At 39.8% G+C, this 19,641-nt stretch overlaps 1 protein-coding gene across 4 annotated transcripts in view; it reads right to left on the reverse strand.

The window, feature by feature from the left end:
• The window catches only part of Eya4 (EYA transcriptional coactivator and phosphatase 4), a 253,327-nt gene that overhangs the window by 27,515 nt on the left and 206,171 nt on the right, over positions 1-19,641 (reverse strand). For all 4 annotated transcript variants that reach the window (XM_060373192.1, XM_060373193.1, XM_060373194.1 and 1 more), the window contains 2 exons: positions 8,861-8,997; positions 7,489-7,572 (listed from right to left, as the gene is read on the reverse strand). In XM_060373192.1, the coding sequence (XP_060229175.1) occupies positions 7,489-7,572; positions 8,861-8,997 (221 nt within the window). The remainder of the gene's footprint in view (positions 1-7,488; positions 7,573-8,860; positions 8,998-19,641) is intronic.

Genomic DNA, 19,641 nt, shown 5'->3' on the forward strand with positions numbered 1-19,641 from the left:
CCTCACACAATAAGGTGACATGGACAGTTGCTGAAGATCAGTGCCTGAGGATGACCTCTGGCCTTTCCTCTCTCTCTCTCTCTCCTCTCTTTTTTCTCTCTCTCCATCTCTCTCTCTCACACAGAGATAGAGAAGGGACAGACAGACACAGTCACATACAGAGACATAAACACACATAGACACATATGCGCGCGCGCACACACACACACACACACACACACACACACAAACACACAGATGTAAGGAATTTCAATCCAGCAATAAAGCTGCTCTGTTCACATCCAAAGACCTTCTCAGTCTGTATAATCCAGCTAGTATTCAAACACGCCCTTAGTACATACTTTTAATCCAAAACAATGAAGATAAAGTAAGTTGGTAGAAGGACACACTCACATTTGAAAGTGATGTCTAACCGAGAGGTAGACAAGGTGATGAATGAGAGAAAGATTTGACAGACTAGGATATGTCCAATTCCCACGAGAACAGAGAGGAAAGAGAGACCACTTAAGAGAGCAGGGCAGAGGGAGAGATAGAAAGTAGGCAGCTTTATGGGACAGTTTTACAGAGACAGGTTGAAGAAAGAACAAACTAATACAAGTGAAGACAGAATGAGCCAGAGAATGAGGAGCCAGAAGATTAGAACAGTTTGCTAGAGTTTGAGGTCAAGCAGAGCAATTCAGTCAGAAGCTGAGAGAAGCCAGGTTGAACCAGTCTGCTTGGAGAGAAGTTTTGAGCTAGAACAGCTGAGTTGAACCAGCCAGCCAGAGCTAAGAAAGAACTAGAGAGGGTGAGTTTATTCAGCAGTAAGTTTCAGAGGCTGGAAACATTCTAGGCCTTAGATAAGATTGTACGGAGGCTTGAAGCTTCGAGGCCTAGGCCCAGGGACAGCCAGATAGAAACACTCTGGACTCAGCCTAAGCCATGTATTAGAAAAGCTTGGGTATAGCTCTCATTTCATTTCCTCATAAGAGGAAATAAAAACAACTTACACACACACACCAACATCAAAATCATTTCAGGAACAGTTACCTGGCCCTGGAACTTTCATAATATCACCTAACACCATTCAACCTAGCAGAAAAGAGCCTCTAAAATAAATACATGTCAGACACAAAGCTCTGAAAAGAAGACAATAGCTACCATTTCCTCTCCATCTCCCGCAGGCAGACTTTGACAGGTCTCTCTGCCCTGGATTCAAATTTAGTCTATGCATGTACATTCTGCTTGTGTATTTATTACATACATGGGCACAGGCACATGCTGTGAGCAACCACGAGCAAACTATACATTTTATTTGACCTTAAACTCATTAGAATTCTTTCTGCCTTAGATTCCTGAGGGCTTGGACTAAGGAATACACTAACACACACGGGTCTGTTTTTTTTTTTTTTTTTTCTGCTTGCAAATTCAATCCTGTTTTCATTTACTTTATATACTTCAAAACCTGACTATAGCCACCCTGACTGTAATCACTGTTGAGTTCTTGTCACTGAACAGAGAGCCTCATACTGAAGGGTAAATTGACAGATACAAATGGAAGAAGCACATTTCCTAAAAAGCATCCACTTGCCCAAATTTCTTTTTTTAATTTTTTTTAGCTTTTATTCATTACACTTTATTCACTTTGTATCCCCCATAAATCTTTCCCTCCTCCCCTCCTAATCCCACCCTCCCTCCCACTTCTTCACGCATGACCCTCCCCAAGTCCACTAATAGGGGAGGTCCCCATCTCCTTCCTTCTGATCTTAGTCTATCAGATCTCATCAGGAGTGGCTGCATTGTCATCTTCTGTGGCCTGGTAAGACTGCTCCCCCCTCAGGGGGAGGTGATCAAAGAGCAGGCCAATCAGTTTATGTCAGAGGCAGTCCCTCTTCCCATTACTATGTAACCCACTTGGACACTGAACTGCTATGGTCTACATCTGTGCAGGGGTTCTAGGTTATCTCCATGCATGGTATTTGGTTAGAGTATGAGTCTCTGGAAAGACCCCTGTATTCAAATTTTCTGGTTCTGTTGCTCTCCTTGTGGGGTTCCTGTCTTCTCCAGATTTTGCTATTTCCCTCTTCTTTCATAAGATTCCATGCACACTGCCCAACAGTTGGCCATAAGTCTCAGCATCTGCTTTGATAGTCTGCAGGGCAGAGCCTTTCAGAGACCCTCTGAGGCAGGTTCCTAACTTGTTTCCTGTTTTCGTCTTCTTCTGATGTCCATCCTCTTTTCCTTTCAGGATGGGGATTGTGTATTTTAGTCAAGGTCCTCCCTCTTGATTAGTTTCTTTAGATACACAGATTTTAGTAGATTTATCCCATATTATATGTCTATATGAGTGAGTATATACCGTGTGTGCCTTTTTGCTTCTGGGACAGCTCACTCAGGATGATCCATTCCAGGTCCCACCATTTACCTGCAAATTTCATGATTTCCTTACTTTCTTACTTTTCATTGCAGAGTAATACTCCATTGTGTAGATGTACCACAATTTCTGCATCCACTCTTCAGTTGAGGGGCATCTGGGCTGTTTCAGCTTTTGACTATTAGAAATAAGGCTGATACAAACATGGTTGAGAAGATGTCCTTATTGTGTACTTGAGCCTCTTTTGGATATATGCCTAAGAGTGGTATGGCTGGATCTTGAGGAAGCACTATTCCTAGTTGTCTGAGAAAGCATCAGATTGATTTCCAGAGTGGTTGTATAAGTTTGCATTCCCACCAGCAGTGGAGGAGGGTTCCCCTTTCTCTACAAACTCTCCAGCACGTGTTGTCACTTGAGTTTTTCATCTTGGCCATTCTGATGGGTGTAAGGTGAAATCTCAGGGTCATTTTGATTTGCATTTCCATAATGGCTAATGACATTGAGCATTTCTTTGTGTTTTCTGCCATTCGATATTCCTCTACAGAGAGTTTTCTGTTTAGCTCTGTTCCCCATTTTTTAATTGGATTACTTGGTTTGCTGCTTTTCAACTTCTTTAGTTCTTTATATATACTGGATATTAGCCCTCTGTCAGATAAAGGGTTGGTAAAGATCCTTTCCCAATCTGTAGGCATTTGTTTTGTTTTGATGATGGTGTCCTTTGCTTTACAGAAGCTTTTCAGTTTCATGGGGTCCCATTTATTGATTGTTGCTCTTAGAGCCTGTGCTGTTGGTGTTCTGTTCAGGAAGTTGTCTCCTGTGCCAATGAGTTCTAGGCTCTTCCCCACTTTTTTTTTCTAACCGATTTAATGTGTCTGGTTTTATGTTGAGGTCTTTGATCCACTTGGACTTCAGTTTTGTGCAGGGTGATAAGTATGGATCTATTTTCATTTTTCTACATGTAGACACTGTTCATAGCTAAGTCTTCTTCATGTAATCTCATTTAACCCACCCAACTCACTCCAGCAGGAAGACAATCACCTTATCTTCTTTTCAGGTTTTAAGTTCAATACTGCTCATTTCTTTTGAGGCAGGGTCTTGCTATGTACTCAGGCTGGCCTGGAATCTACTATACAGCCCATGCTGGCCTTGAAGTCACAATCTTACTTTCTTAGTCTTTCATGTGCCATGACTACTGGCACATCCTACCACTAAAAACCACTTTCTGATAAAAAAAAAAAAAGATGCTTCAGAGGACAAACGATTTGTCCAGCAGCCTACCCAGGCTCAGTGGCTCTTTAATGTGTAGGTCAATTTCGGAGTCATAACAGGATATATTCAGAGCAAGTCTAGGCCTCTGTAAACCCACTGTGGGTGACTGAGAATTAATAATAGGAGAGGGGACTTGCTTTGCATGGATCAGAGGAGGTCTCTTATCTCTCACCTCTTCCTGACAGCTGCAGAAGTCCTAGTCTTAAATATTTTGCATCATGACACTCTGTAGGCTAGATACACCAAATGCATATAGAACACCTCACTTCAAGCCTGGAAAATCACCCCTACACCAAGCTGTGAATTAAAACTGCCAGATGGCAAGATGGCTCAGGGTTAAGGAGCTTGCTGCTGATCTTCCTGATTGGATTTGATCCCTGGGATTCCTATCATGGAAGGAGAGGACCAACTTGTAAAAGTAGTCCTCTGAATGCCACATATGCAGCCAGAGAATATGCACACACACACACACACACACACACACATAAATAAGTGTAATGATTTTAATACATGAGTGAGTTAAGACATGAAATGCACTGAATATACATGAGCAATTTCAAGTCTACACAACTCTTAAGATCTTTTGCCCACCTTCCAAAACTAATGGTCCCAGTTACTTTTAAAAATATGTGTATGAGTCTGTGTCCTCATGAGTTTTTGTGCTCTATGTGTGTGCAGCAGCTTGCAGTGGCCAGAAGAGGGCATCAGATGCTTTGGGCTGGAGTTACAGATGGTTGTTATTTGGGGGCAGAGCAGAGCTTCTAACATAGCTGAGCCATCTCTCCAGCCCCATCTTCATCACTATTGTTAAGTGCAGTGAAATTGGTTTTTCAACTAGTGGCTAAAATTTCCATCAGCACATAAAGTCGTTGGAGAGCTGATGAATTCAATCTCACCAGAAGATTGTTTACATCAAACTATCTCAGAGCTATTTCAATATGATGGTTTGCACTGACACACCATAAAATGTAAGCAGTCCTCACATGAATTCACCATGGATTTTCTTTAAGGTCCACTGATTAACACATGGAAGAACTGGATTTTTTTTTTTTAAACCAAGATAAAGCATGTAGAAAATTTCCCAGTTCCTCTTGAGAGGTTTGTCAGTGATTCACCCCTCCTGAGATCTTGGCTTTCGGTTTGCTCTTAGACTCAGCCAGACTGTGAGTCAACTGAGTCGTCAATCGAGCTTCCCTGCTGACTCACGGTCCTTTTGTTTGAAGAAGGAAAGATTTATTTTGGCTCATGGTTTCCAACGTTTCAGCTCACACTCGCTTTGCCTCACTCCCTGGAGCAGAGCCGTGGTGGGACCGTGGACTGTGGTGGCCCACGTCTGGCTGAGGCCTGAAGGAGAAGTCAGAGGCTGGCCAGAACCCCTCGAGGCCTGCACCAACCGATGTGGTTCCCTTTGCTATGTGTGTCCTTCATCCTCAAAGCTTTGTAACCTCTCAGAACGGAGCTAGTGGCTGGGGAAGGGGGGAGAATTCAGAATGTGAGCCCGAGAGAAACACTGGTGTGTGTCACACCGGGACAGTGTGGTGGCTGTTTCCTGTTGCTGTAGCACAATACCTGAGATGGGGTGACTTAGAAAAGCCAATTTTGGATGAAGGTTCTGGGGTCCTGGGCGTGTGGGGCCTGGTGATGGGGTTGGCCTTGATATACTCTAGTGAGTAGCTTGTGTGGTCTCAACTCATAGCAAAAAGGGAAGGGAAGGCCAGGTCCATGACTGTAAGAACTCACTGGGGAGACTCATGAGGCTTGAGACCTTTCATACAGACAATTCATCAGAGGGAGAAATTTTTACTTCCCTCTTCAATTTTAAATCTCAGGGTGAAACCTTTTTTAAAGAGAGAGAAGTTCAATAGTAGAAGAGAGAAAAAAAAAGCTGGGTGGAAGAGAATGAGGGTGTCCTGTGGGGAATTTTTGTCAACTTTCCCTTTGCCCAGTATATGGGTACAGCTGGTTCTGCCTCCTCAGGCTCTTGGGATTCTCTGTATGTCTTGTTCTCTTCATACCCCCTTGACTCTTTTGCCTCATTCTCTCTGTATTTTCTGTAGTTCAGTTTCAAAGGCTTCAGGCATGAAATTCTGTAAGAAGACCTCAGCCTTCATATAGAGGATTTTCTTCAGGTCAGACTGAGACCACAGGCCCTAGGCAAGAAGACTGTGCTGTCCCCAGTTTAACAGAAACAAACAAACACACAAACAAAAATACACAATGACATATTATGATGCTCTTTAGATTCCATTTTGGAGGTCCAAATGATCTCATGATATAAAGGATTCAGATTCCTAGAAAAGGATGAAGAGGAGTATGCTAAGGGTGTAAAGGCGAGTCCAGCAGGCGAGTCCCACCACTGGGCTGAGATGGGAGCAACCCAGGGCAGTCTCCAGTGGGGAGGCTTGGAGGGACCTTTATGTGAGGTCATATACCTTCAAGATGGGCTGTTTATTTCAAGCTTTCCTTTAATATGAAATGTAGCTGCACAAACTATCACTGTTGCTTAAACGTGGCTCATGGCATGTTTTTGAAAAATCAAGTGTTTAAAAAAAATCCTCAGATTGCAATCTGAAAAAGTTTGCATTACCTATCCTGCCAGTCACAGAACTTTGATTTTGTACTCCAGATTTATGACTATAATGTAGTGATAAACTGTGATCATGCTTTGTTACAGCAGCCTGAACTCCCTGGTGCGTTTATAAAACAGCCCAGCATGAAACAGGAAATAAAAATAAATATGAAATACAAATTTGGGCATGCATATTTGGTTTTATATTCCACACACTCTTTCCTCATCCCACCAGAAATGTCTGTGTCTATATCCTGCTTCGGAGACAACTCTTTCATGAATTACGGAAGTGATTTCTGAAAGTATAGTTTCAAGACAAATGCGTCAGATGGTTGTGGTGATTAAGGGGCAAAGATACTTTTTGGTAAATGGTTGTTAAAAAATTACTAGCTTTTATATCTACGTAGAAAATAAAAACAAAATTACTATATAGATTCATCCAAAGTAAACATTTATAAAGTCACACGTAGGGATAGAAAGATGGCTCGGTGGTTAAAGGCACTTTCTGCTCTTCCAGAGGACCTTGGTCCACTTCGCAGCAGTTATATACGGACTAATTTCACACTTATAAGTCTGAGACCTCCTTCTGGCATTCGTGGTCACCTGTATGCTTGTGCACATGCACATACAAATACATACACATAAATAAAAATAAAATAAAAAATAAGACACACTGGAACGTATTGTAACAGTTACTATTCAGCATGAGGACAGGACATAAGAAACCATCCAATGTGTCACATGGCGTTTCTGTAGGTGTGACTGTGGGATGGGAAGGAACCAGTGCTGACCACATGTTTCAATACAGCAGCGGCAATCAGGCCCACACGTTCCCGCCAGGCTCTGTTCAGAGCAAACCCCACCAACAGCATCAAAGCCAGCGATGGCCTGAGCGCCCATGTTTCCATTAGAGCAGCCTCCCATGGTTGTGTCAGTCCAGGCCACAGAGCTCACACAGATGTGATGGTGGCATTTTAAGAAACCCACTACAGAAGCAACAGCAAGACAGAAAGGCTGTGAGGCTGTGAGGCGGTGAGCCTTTGTGTGCAAGTGAAAGAATGTTATCCACCTGTGAGAATAGGACCTTAGGTCTTGAGACCTAAGGTCTCAGGTAAAGGCAACTTCTAACTCTGCAAAGTTGCCAGCACACGTTTGAGAACAGCAAGCTGCCGTGATCAAGCATGACCATCAGAAGACTGGACAGACTACAGTGAGAAAAAAGCAGCTTTAAAAAGACTTTGAGGTTTTGACCAGTTAAACCCTGAACACTTCTAGGAATAAGCTCTTGATTTCTTACCTTGCCGTACTTCTGTGCATAAGAACCCGTGAGGAGAGAATGGAAGACGATGATGGTTTCATCCAAGTCCCAGACAAACACACGCTGAAGAGAAAAGATCGATGTCAAAACGGTTTAAGAGCATGTATCTTACATAGTTAAAAAAAAATGTTCCTTTTCTTGTGATCTTGACTGGCTTACAAAACAATTCATCCCCTTCCAATATTTATTCCTTTTTAAAAATTTTAATCTTTTTTAAATTTTTGTGAGGTTTTTCTTGTTCTATTCTTCTCTCATAATTACATCATGACCATAGTTTTTCCCTGCTCTACTCCTCACAGTCCCTTCCCCCACCTACCCTTTCCCTCAGATCCACTTCTCTTCTGTTTCTCTTAAAAAACAAAACAAACAAACAAACAAAGCCCAAAAAACAAAACAGGCCTCCCTGGGATATTCACCAAACATGGTAAAACAAGTTACAACAAGCAGGCAAAGGAGTCAGAGACAGCTCCCTACAAATTTAGGAGATTCCACACAAGCATCAGGTGGAATTTGCATTTGACCCTGGAAGAGAATCCAGAATTTGGGCTGCACTGAATGACTCTCCTAAAGTGCAGGATGTTGAATTCTCTGGAATGAGCCAATGTCTCCACCCTGCCCTCTGTCAACTAGGGTTCCTAGCTCTCATTTACCAACTCACCACCAGATATTAGAATGCCTTTCATTTCTCTAGTATATTCATATAAATCTCTTAAAATGAGGCACAATGCCTGCTACTTGATCGCATATATCTGAAAACTATTTTTTTTCCTTCAGTTACAATATGTGATTGTGTGAGAACATAGAATGGCCAATGATAGTTTTTTGGTGTTTTATAATAGAAACTCAACTTGCTTAATGAAGTTTTTATTTCTAAAAAGCTCACAAATGGCAAAATATGTTAAAAGTCCACAAATGTGACAATTTTAACACACACATACATATATTTATATATATATTCATTGACAAGTTTTTACTATTTTTCTTTCCACACAGATTGCCTTGATATTCTTAGAAATATATTTTCTTGGGCTATCATTCCACAAGCAATGGCTGTTTTTTTTTTTTTTTTTTGGTTCATTTTGAATGAAAAACTGAAATTATCTTTGTCTTTAACTTTCAGGGTGCACTTACCTTCAAGTTTGTTGTTTTAAAATTTGCCATTATGATGGAAAAACCCTCAAAACTCAAATCTAAGTTACCTAAGACAAAGTATGGCCATGGTATGTATTACACATATTATATACATATATAGTATTATCTATATTTTGAAACTTACTAGGTGTGCAAAGTATGGACCATACCATTCAGTAAAAGCGAGTATCTTACATTTCATAGCGATAAGCAGGCATACCTCTAGGTCGCTGTCTGGAGGTGGGGAAGGATTGTTTTTCCGGCCTCTTCCTCGAGACTTTGACCCAGAACTTCTACATGTTCTGTCATCAAGATCTTTGATTGGTGTGGAGGGACTCTGTACCGTGTCAAACTCTCCTACAAGCAACACGATTGCGTCAAGAGCTGTTTAGTTCTAGAACAGCTACAAGCCTTCATTATTACTTACCAGACTCCTATACAGTAACGATCTCATATGCGTTCCTCAAAGACATCCAAATGCCTTTTATATGCCCCAAACCCTTCAGCTTCCTGACTGTACTTTCACTTCCATTTTTTTTTATCTGTGTTTGGGTCTATCCTCAACTCCTTTTGGGTCACATTCCAGAGCACACGGTGTCTTCTGGGTCAGCCCCACACTTCACCTGCAAACTTGACCCCCTTCCACACTCTTATTGAATGTGTCTCATTGCTTCATTCCTGTCTGGTCTCTCTCCCCTTCCTCTCTGGTCCCCCCAAATGAAGCTTCATAAGACAATAGTCCATACTACTGCCTCTCAATGAAAACTATAAGCTTGACCACACATACAGTTTTAAGTTTTCTAGCAATTATGTTAGAAGGTAAAAAGAGACATGTAAAATTAACTCATATTAATGCAGCATATACAAAATACCATTTTAACGTGTAATCAATATAAAAAATTACCAAGGAAAATTTTATCTTTATTACTTTTATAACAAATTTTTAGAATCTTGCTCATATTGCAGTGTTGTAAGTGCTTAATAGCTATAAATAGACAATAGTTACACTACTATATGGTACAATTATTTCTATTCACTGATATCCAGCTTAGTAAAAATCTAATTTTTTGTTCACCAAAACTTGAATAGACATACTTTATTGAGAGTCCTGAGTAAACATCAGATTGACAAATTCAGTAGACAGGCTCAGCCTTTATCTTTCCAGACAGGTGATGTCTTTGAGCCTATTAGATTAAATCCCCTCAGAGTTATTATCTGCCAGCTGATATCCGGGGGAGGGTCAGTTCTGTCCTCTCTCTCCAGTGCCCTTCTACAAAGGATTTACTGACTCTCATCCTACCATGCTCAGGACAGGTATCAAGGAGTTCTGGTCTACCTACTCTGCACATATGCTAACACCCCTGTACATGAGCACCCAGAACAAGTCACTCCCTCCATTCAGCCATCATGTGATGTTTCAGACACTTTAGTTAATTGGGTTCTTTAGTCATAGAGGTTCCTGAAATCTGGACTCATGCAAAGTTAGTGCCCATGGATTCTAGCAAGGGGAAGAACTGACCAGCAGAAAGCTTGTATTAGAGTAAATTGAAGTTACAAGGCAAAGCCTAAAAGCCAGCTAGACTTGCAATAGTACTTCAAAAATTTTACTCACTTGTACTGTATCTTTATTTTATTTATTTTAGTTTATATTGAATTCTGGATAAGTATCTTTAAAGTTTTTTGAGGCTGAATGAGATTTATATTTAATTTAAGTCTTATTGATAAAATGAAAATCTCTAGACCAAGTCAGGTAGCAAGCTACATTAAAATTAAACAATGTGTTTATAAATAATAACTAATATGAAAATCTTGATTTATCATTAAATTAAAATAAAATATAATGTAACAATTCACAGATCATTAAGTAATTCTGAGCAAATGATACAGTGAACATGGCTTTTCTGAGAAACAGTAATTGTTATAGAGCTAACATTTTATCATTTCTTTTGATAACAACATTTTGCTTGGGAAATACTGTATGGTACATGATCAAAAATATCTCTTAGCTGTCTCTGCCCTAAATAAAGGAGAGGAGAGGAGGAGAGAGAGGCACAAGTAAAACACAGGACGATTTGAGGAGTCATATGCAAACATAATACAGTGAAAACTTCATAACGTGTATATATATGCAGATGTGTATATAAAGAAATATATATATATATACATATATATATGAAGATGATTTAAATAAAATTGCCAAATAGCACAAAAAAAAAGAGAGCCCCAACTGGACATTTCTCATTATCAAATAAAGCTTTCAGTGTCAGGAATGGCATACATCCAATCTAGTTGTTGCCCAAAGGGGGTCCCAGCAACTAGAAACTCCCAAACAATTCAGGCTACTGTGAGGCTATTGTTTGCTCTCCATTGGCAAGATAAGGCCCTATTGTTGAAGATAAGATATACACAACTCTCTAAAGATGGAAAAGTTGAGCTGATGTCTACATAGAGCTTTCAGCCCTACGGACTAGTGTTTATTATACTGAAAATATTCTCAGTGCTACTGAAGGAGAGAGCTAAACAGCAATCCAGCTACAAACCATTTGCTCTACAAAGGCAATCAATAGGCAAGATGCACTAGTGCCATAGTGACACAAAGCCCGTGGGGGTAAGCAACCGATGTCTGACTGGGTTTAAGGAGCACTCCACGAGATGGAAACCATCCTTGGTGCTACTTGCGTGGTGTAGAACCCGATTCTAGATAGTCAAGGGACCTGGGGGAACTCCAAATACTGCTGTTATGCTAAAAGAACCCTGCCTAGAAATGACTATTAGTGACATTCTGCTAAACTCATAGGCCAGTGTCTGGCTCAGCCATCATCAGAGAAGCTTCCTCCTGCAGCAAACGAGACCAAATAGAGAGACCCACAGCTGGACAATGTGCAGAGAGTGAGAGACAGTCCAAAACAGGATGTCTTTATCAAACCCTTCACTTTAGGGCACTGGGAACCTCAGGGAAGAGGAGGTGGAAAGAGTGTAAGCGCAAGACTGGATGGAGGACACCAAGAAAAAAAAGAAGGCCTTCTCGATTCAACAGGACTGACGTGTGACCTCACAGAGACTGTGGCCGCATGCACCGGTCTGAGCCTGATGGAATCCCAGTGGGCACAGGTCTCCATTTCCAAAACAGAAGCTACCTCTAATTGAAAATCACTCATAAATGAAAGATTAGTTCTCTTTGATGGAGTCTCACTGGGTATACAAACAACACTTAAGGGCAGGCTCCATGCTCAGTAGTGGGTGGCCAACAGAGAACCAACTCAGTGATACTTTTGGGCATTTTTCTCTGTTTTGCCTGAGAATTTCTTTAGTTTTCTTACCCTAAATTTCTTTCCCTTACATAGTTGGATTGTTGTGGTTTTAGCTGATTTCTATGCATGCCAATGTGTGTCTCTCTATAGCTAAGTGTTTCTTACCCTTTTAAAAATATCTTTGTTTTTCTGTTTGTCTTGTTCAAGGTTTGTTTCTTGGTATTTTATTATCTTTTTTTTTTTAGATGCCTGTTTGTTTTCTAATGAGAGAAAAAAAGGATGTGCATTTGGGTGCATGAGGTCATGGGGAGGATCTGGAAGGAGATGGAGGAGGGGAAACCATAATCAGGGTATATTTTACATTAAAGAAATCTCTTTTCAATAAAAATAAACTAAAAATATAAAATGCATCTCAATATAAATGTTGTTTGCTCTTAAAGGCACAGCTTACTGTTACATCTGTCAGTATTTAACCATGGACAGATGGAAGCACAATAACAAAATGTTTTAAGTTCAAGTCTGAATGTTGCTTTATTTTGCAGTAACTTATGTTTCAGCTTATTTGGCTAAGCTTTAGATATTTGAATGCATAGCACCTTGAAAGTAACACCACACAAAGCCTACTGTGTTTTCCACTGTTATACTGAAACAAAAATTTCCTTAGGTTAGCAAATCATGCAAACCTAATACCCTCCTTTAAATAATGTGATTCAAATTAATTTTTACTTTAAAAAGTTATTTTTATTTATGTGTATGTGTGTATGTAGGTAGGCGAGAGTATTTGCATGTGTATACTTCTGTCTATGAATTCCAGGAGATGACACTGGGTTCCCTGGGCTGGAGTTACAGCTCTCTATGAGTAACCAGACATGCGTGCTGGGAACCAAACTCAGGGCTTCTGCAAGAACAGAAAGTACCCTCGAGCACTGAGCCATCTTTTCAGCTCTAAACTAACTCTTGCTTTAAAGGTAAGCTTATAGAAAACATTTTTGGGGTGGCACTTAAAAAACCTTTATTGTTTTTGCCCACACATTCATTGTTTTTATTATTTATTCATTTATTTATGTTTTCTTCTTTTATGTATTTATTTATTTATTTAGAGACAAGGTCTCATGCTAGCCTCAATCTCCCCTCATAGCCAGGGACGACACTGAGCTCCTGATCCTCTTGCTTTTTAAATGCTGGAATAATGGGTGTACACATGACCCTTGTCTTTATAATTTTTGTATATTAATTTCAATTTAAGTAGAAAAGTCGCGTTTTACTTTTGGTAGCAATGCAAGAATTGAGAGAAGAGAAAATGACAGACTTCCAATCATTGTCTTAAGTTACAGGTAGGATAGCCGGTTGAGGGCTGTATCCGCAGTGGAGGAATCTAGCAGGAACAAATCGGCTATTTAAACCTGAGATTCAGCAACTATCGCAGTGTTGAAGGGAAAAAATGGGGTCACAGGAAGTGTGTGGGCTTCTAAACACAGGAGAATCTGTTCTCATTGACTCCTTGCCAGTTAGTTAAGAATCTTAAAAGCACTCAAAGGATACAGAAAAAAAAAAATACGAGCAAACGTGTTTTCATGTACGGCTGGCCTGTAGAAGAAAATTGTGCAGAATAGCCCCATTTTTATTAAACTCTCAATGTACAGCATGGACCAACCTTCATTTTTTTTGTTTTCTGTTTTTTTATTTTTATTTTTAAATAATTTCATACATTCTCTTGTATCCCAGCTGTGGCCCTCTCCCTCTTTCCTTCCCAATCCTCCCCTCCATCCCTCATCTCCTCCCTGCCCCCTTCCAAGTCTACTGAGAGGGGATGCCCTCCTCTCCTATGGACCAACCTTTAAAATGAAGTATCAAAGCATGTGTTTGGCATCACCCCCAATCCATTTTGTGGGTGGGAACTTAGAAAGACTGTTTGCTCTTTCCTTAATTTGCCTAGAACTCTCTCAAGTACTACGTCATACTCTGTCCTTTCTGCTGATTGACACTTGGGTCCATTGCACTGTTGGGTGGTTATAGGTAAAGCTGGTACAATGTGTTGGGTGTGTGAAAGTTAAATATCTCCCCTCCTGCATATATTTCTATCCCAGCATTGGCGTTGCTGGGTCAGGGGAGGATTCACTCTCCTACCATCATCAGCATCCCACTGTTCCTTTGTACTCTTTATCTTTATTTCAACCTTTGTGGCTATGTGGTGATGTTATTATTTTAATACAATTTTCTGCAAAAACAGAAAAGAGACAAAGACAGAGGCAGACAGAGAGAATTAAATCTAATTCTCACCCAACACAAAACTCATGTCCTTATTATCTTATAACTATGGAAAAACTGGCAACAGACGTGATACACTGTGACCAAAAACAATCAGCTGATTTTGATGTTGATGTGGTTACAGAATTTCTGCTTTAACCACTAGGCTAATAGTTTCTCCACTAAACCAACAGTTTCTACTTATCAAAAGAGTCATCTAACATCCCACCAGAATAAAAAAAAATATTGGGAAGCCATGTATATGAAAAATCAAAAACATATAAGGAACCTAAACCACCCAGTGACTAGAAAAAAAAAAAAAGCAACAGGCCAAGAGTAGATATTTCTTAAAAAAAGATATATACACAGTAAATTAGCATATGAAAAGATAAACAATTGTTAGAGAAATTAAATTCAAACTATGTATCTAAACTCACACTCCTTAAGATGTCTGTCATCAAAGAGAAGTAAAGGCAACAAGCATTGGATTCTCTCTCTCTGACACACACACACAATTCACAGTAAACATCTCCTACAACCAATAAGAAAATGACAAGTTTTAAAGGAGTGGAACTTGTGGATAAAAAAACCAAAGCAAAACACCCTGTGACTGAGGGTAAGAGGACAGCATTGAAATGTCTCAGAGATTAAAAACAGGTTGTGTGAATAACCTAGCTATTCTGCTAAGACATATCCTCCCCAAGTTTATTCAAAAATAATTTTAAATACATTTTCATGTATCTTAGTCCTGTTGTGACTTGAGGAGCCAGGATGGATTGGTGCCCCTTGGGGGCCTCCCTTTCCCTGAAGAAGGAGGAGAGTGGGGAGTGGAGTATGGGGGTGGGGCTGGGAGAAAAGGAGGAGGCTGTAATCAGACTATAAAATGATTAAATAAGTGAATGGAGAAATGGAATTATATCACTCTCCTTGTCCCCTTTCCTCCCTCCAGACCTTCTCTATCTTCTCCCGTCCCAGCTCTCAAATTGATAGCCTCTTGCCCTGATTATTATTGCTACGTAAATGTATGCAAAAGTATATAAACGCAGCTCGCTGGGTCCACTTTTATTCTTTGTGTGTATATGGTCTCAGCGCTGGCCACTCTGAGGAATCAACAAAGCAGCTCATCTCAGGGAGTAGCTCTCCTGCTCCAAGATATGGGGTCAAGACATGAGAATAAGATGCACGCAAATGACATTAAACCTCAGAGATGAGAGAAATCTTCCCCTTTTGTGACAACACAGATGGCATTGAAGGTCATCACACTAAGTGGTTAAGTCATGAAAGACAAATATTAAATGATCTCATCTGTATGTGGAGTATGAAAAATTAGATCCTGTAGAAATAGAGTGTAGAATGGTAGTTACCGGAAGGAGTGGGAAAGGGGTGGTTAAAGGGAGGATGTCAGACAAAAATGCATACCTATTTGTAGGTTAGACTCAAGACATTTATTTCACAGCTGGAAACTCCTCTAATTTCAATGTGTTATGGTGTTTTTAATTGCGGACCTAACGAGTTTTAAGTAGCGTCACCACAGTTTAAACAAAGCACACAAAGTATTGCAAAAATCAGTTGTCTGCATGTAGTCGTTTTGCTTCACTGTGCATGCAAATTTCAAAACATATCATACTTGATAAATGTGGAAAGATGTTTAATTTCTAATTTAAAACTGTTCAAAGGAGTCAGAACGGCTTTAACCGCTGTATGTGAGAGAGGTGGCTGGAGCATTAATTGGAGGCACTTCACAGAAGTGGAAGACCCTTCCTGTGACCATAGGCTCTGAGAGCGAACACCCATTCACGAGAAGACTGACCTCTATGACTTTTGAAGGTGCTACCCTCTCTGCCATTAAAGGGCAAAGCCAGGAGCATAAGCATAAGAGTCATTGAGCTCTTGTTCATACTAGTTTAGAGCTGACGATTCTGGTCTCTCTGCCAATTTCACCCAGATAATTGCACAAGGGCACAACAACAAGGCCTGTGCAGCAAATGTGGTCCAGCAAAGAAATTCATGTAGTGCTCTCCATGCCCACCCTCTTGCTGGTATTACGGAGATGTTGCACTCTGCTCGGTGACGTTATCTAATGGCTGTTAAACCATGCGCAGGAAGCCAGCTTCCTCTCAGAAGGGGAAGGGCTTTACCAGCTCCTTCCTTCAACCTGAGCACTTGAGTTCACTAAGGCAGTACGGTGTTTATCAAGCCTTTCAGTCAAGGATACTGTTGTTCCATATTACTAAACACACTTATATTTTAAAAGTTTAAAATATTTGCATGGAGGAACTGTAAAAAAAATACCTTTCAGACATTGCTAACTTTTAGAATGCAAACCAAAACCATAATTTACCTTAGAGAAACTCCATGTAAATGACAGAGAAAGATCATAAGGATAGAGCAAGAGAAATGTCTGCTTCTAATCAGCGTGGCAGCGTGTCTTTAAATCCATTGTCAAACTACCTAATAAGGTAAAATAAATAACTGAATGCTACTTGCAATTTCTGAATAGCATCAGTCATTACCAGCTACCTTGGGCTTTTCTGGGCTATCAAATAATTATCCCCTAGTCAGTACAGTACTGAAGAACTGCCCGTTGTAAGTTGGGGATATTTAGCTTCGGCTTTATTTCATTAGGTTTATCTGTAAATCAGAGCAGGCAGCTGTCACTTATTGAATATAAGGATAAAGTATGTTTCTATTTTAAACATGTAAGTCCACAGTGAATGTCTTATAAAATATATTGTAGCCCTAACTGTCAGGTCTGGTCTGTAAGCCCCCAAAATGCACAATCGGTTAATGGGAAATTCTTTGCCTGTGCTTGATCTAAATCCATCAGATTTCACCATTAATAAAGAAGAAGCCTATAGTTATAGATTTATTTGCTTTTTGGATGCATGTCATATCTGAAAATGCTAAAATAAAACTATGGACTACTTTGAGAAAAGATCCACGTGCAAAGTCTGATAGAATCAGAAAATGGTATCAAATGGTATTTGTTGACACCAATAATCTACAGAAGAGAGAGAAATGTTTGCATTCTGACAGTGCATATAGCAACATCGCTTTGGAATATGCGTCCTTCACATCAAACCCTTCAGCATGAGAACTTGCCTGCATTAAGTTTCTTAATGTTAACAAAAGAGATATTCAGAACATAGGCAATGAAAATCCTCCCTGCGGGAGAAACATTGCTGTGATCAGATAGAAAAATGAATGAATCAGACGTGAATGAAAGCTGCGCGCCGCTCGTAGCATCCTGAGTGTGTAGAGTGTTCAGTCAGGGTAGCTGCAGTGTTCAGTTCAGACCCTGCCCCCCATGTGCTGTCTGGTTTCTGTCTCTGTGCCTGATGAGAAGCAGGCCTGTGATCCTGTCTCCGTGCATTCACCGTGGAGCCATCTCTTTGATGCTGTAGAGAACGAGAGCAGCATCCTTTGCCTACAGTAGTTCCACTGCTTACTAAGTGCTGCTTCTCCTACGTCTTTCAGTTAAGGCCAGATGTGTGAGGAAATCATGGCTGAAAGAAGACAAAGGCAGATTTGGAACACACCAATAATGTTAGGATAGAAAGTGAGGCTCTTGGGTTAGAACGATGAAAGATCTTGAGATAGAGCATTTATTCAGATCTGGGACCCCAAGTGCTTCACTGGCCTCAGCTTGGGGACTGGCTCTGCCTTTGGTACAAGTGTTTAGAGAGGCAGAAGATGGAGAAAAGTCTGACCAGAAGAGTTAAGGGAAATGAGGGTCAGGAAATCAAGATGATTTTAGGACTACGTATTCCTAGAAGGGAACACGTGGGAGGAAAAGGCAGACAGAAACCGTAATGTAGGGCCACCAAAAACAAACTGCGCATCACTACGTTTGCTAGGTCAAAGCTAGAAGCGATGTACAGGAAACAGACAAACAGCTCGGTGGGTAGCTGCCAAGCCTCCTGAGCTGACTTTGAGTTCCCAGAGTAGGAGGAGAGAGCCGATTCCTGAGTTCAACATGCATGTTGTGCTTTTGAGCATGGGCATGGCCATTAGTACATCCTGCGTGCTTAGCCACACACATAAACACAAATAGACAAATAAATAATCACAATGGTAAAAACATTTAAAAGAGATGGCACAGCACCTCCCTTTGTCACGGAGAATACAGTACCACAGACTCCGAAAGGAATTACAAATGTCAAACCCCATAATACCAGGATTTATTTCTACACATGCATGCTATGATAAAGTGTGATTTATAAATTAAGAGGTATTAATTAAAAATAAAGCAGAAAATATTTAACAAGTCTGTAATAAAAGTTGCTAAAAACTTCTCTTCTTACTTTTTGTTATTTCCTATTTAATATATTTGGACTTCAATTAAGTATGTTTAACTGAGGTGACAAAACTCAGATGGATGACAGACTCCTTCAGAATTCCAAACACAAGAACAAAATTAATGTGGTCATTTCATAATTCATAACACAAGGGATCCTTGACTATGACTTGTGGGAAAAAAAGCTATGTTGTTGTTTCATTATATCCGAAATGGTTTACTTCTGAATCTTTTACTAAGAATGAAATTTTCTCTTCTCATACCCTTTGCTATTTGCTTCTATGCTTTATTATTTAATCCCAAGCTATTTATATCAGAGACCTTAATCACCAATGAAATATTGTTTTCCAGCACACAGTTGGGGCCAAACAGAGACTAAATAAATACTGCTTGATTGATGAAATTGGATTGCCTTCGTCTTGCTGTTCTAGCTAGAAATAATTTACAGTATTTTAATCACATTTCTCTCTTCCTTTTTGTTTCCAAAGTGGATAAAACAGAAAGAAAAAAAAAAGTTGACCTTAAAAGACCTGCTCAATAACATTTATAAAATAGCGTAGATTCTGGGGCTGAAGAGATGGCTCAGAAATTAAGAGAGTAGGCTGCTCTTTCAGAGGATCTGAGTTCAATTCCTAGCACCCCCATGGCTTCTCACAACTGTCTGCATCTCCGGACAGTCCCAGGGGAACCAATGCCCTCTCTGGCCTCTGAAGGTATTGCATGCCTATGATATAAAGACATAACTGCTTATAAAATAACCACATACATAAAAATAAATGGGAAAAAGTAGTCTCATGTTTTAATCGATTTTGAGAATACTTTATATACTAGACTGGAAGTCCTGTATCAGGCATGTTTTTTACAAAAATTTTGTCTGCAACTTGTAGCTTGTCCTTTGGTTCTTTTGCAACAGTGCCTTTCAAAGAGAAATTCTTAATTCTATTAAATCCAATGTATTATTCCTTTGTTTAAGAATTGGTAATGATCTTTATCAGTTTATAATTTTTAAAATCATTTAGTTATAATTTTATAAAATGTGTAAAGTTTAGTTATAATTTTAAGGATTGTTTATAATACCTAAGAAAATACTTGTGTTCCCAGGATCACAAAGATTTCCTACTTTTTTTTTTTCTTCTAAAAGTTTTTTACACAAAGGATAATTATTTACTTCACTTTTTTTTGAACTGTCATTCTTCTCCAGTTTTT

Source organism: Meriones unguiculatus, chromosome 20 (genome assembly GCF_030254825.1).
Source record: "Meriones unguiculatus strain TT.TT164.6M chromosome 20, Bangor_MerUng_6.1, whole genome shotgun sequence".
In the NCBI taxonomy this organism is placed as follows: Eukaryota; Metazoa; Chordata; class Mammalia; order Rodentia; family Muridae; genus Meriones; species Meriones unguiculatus.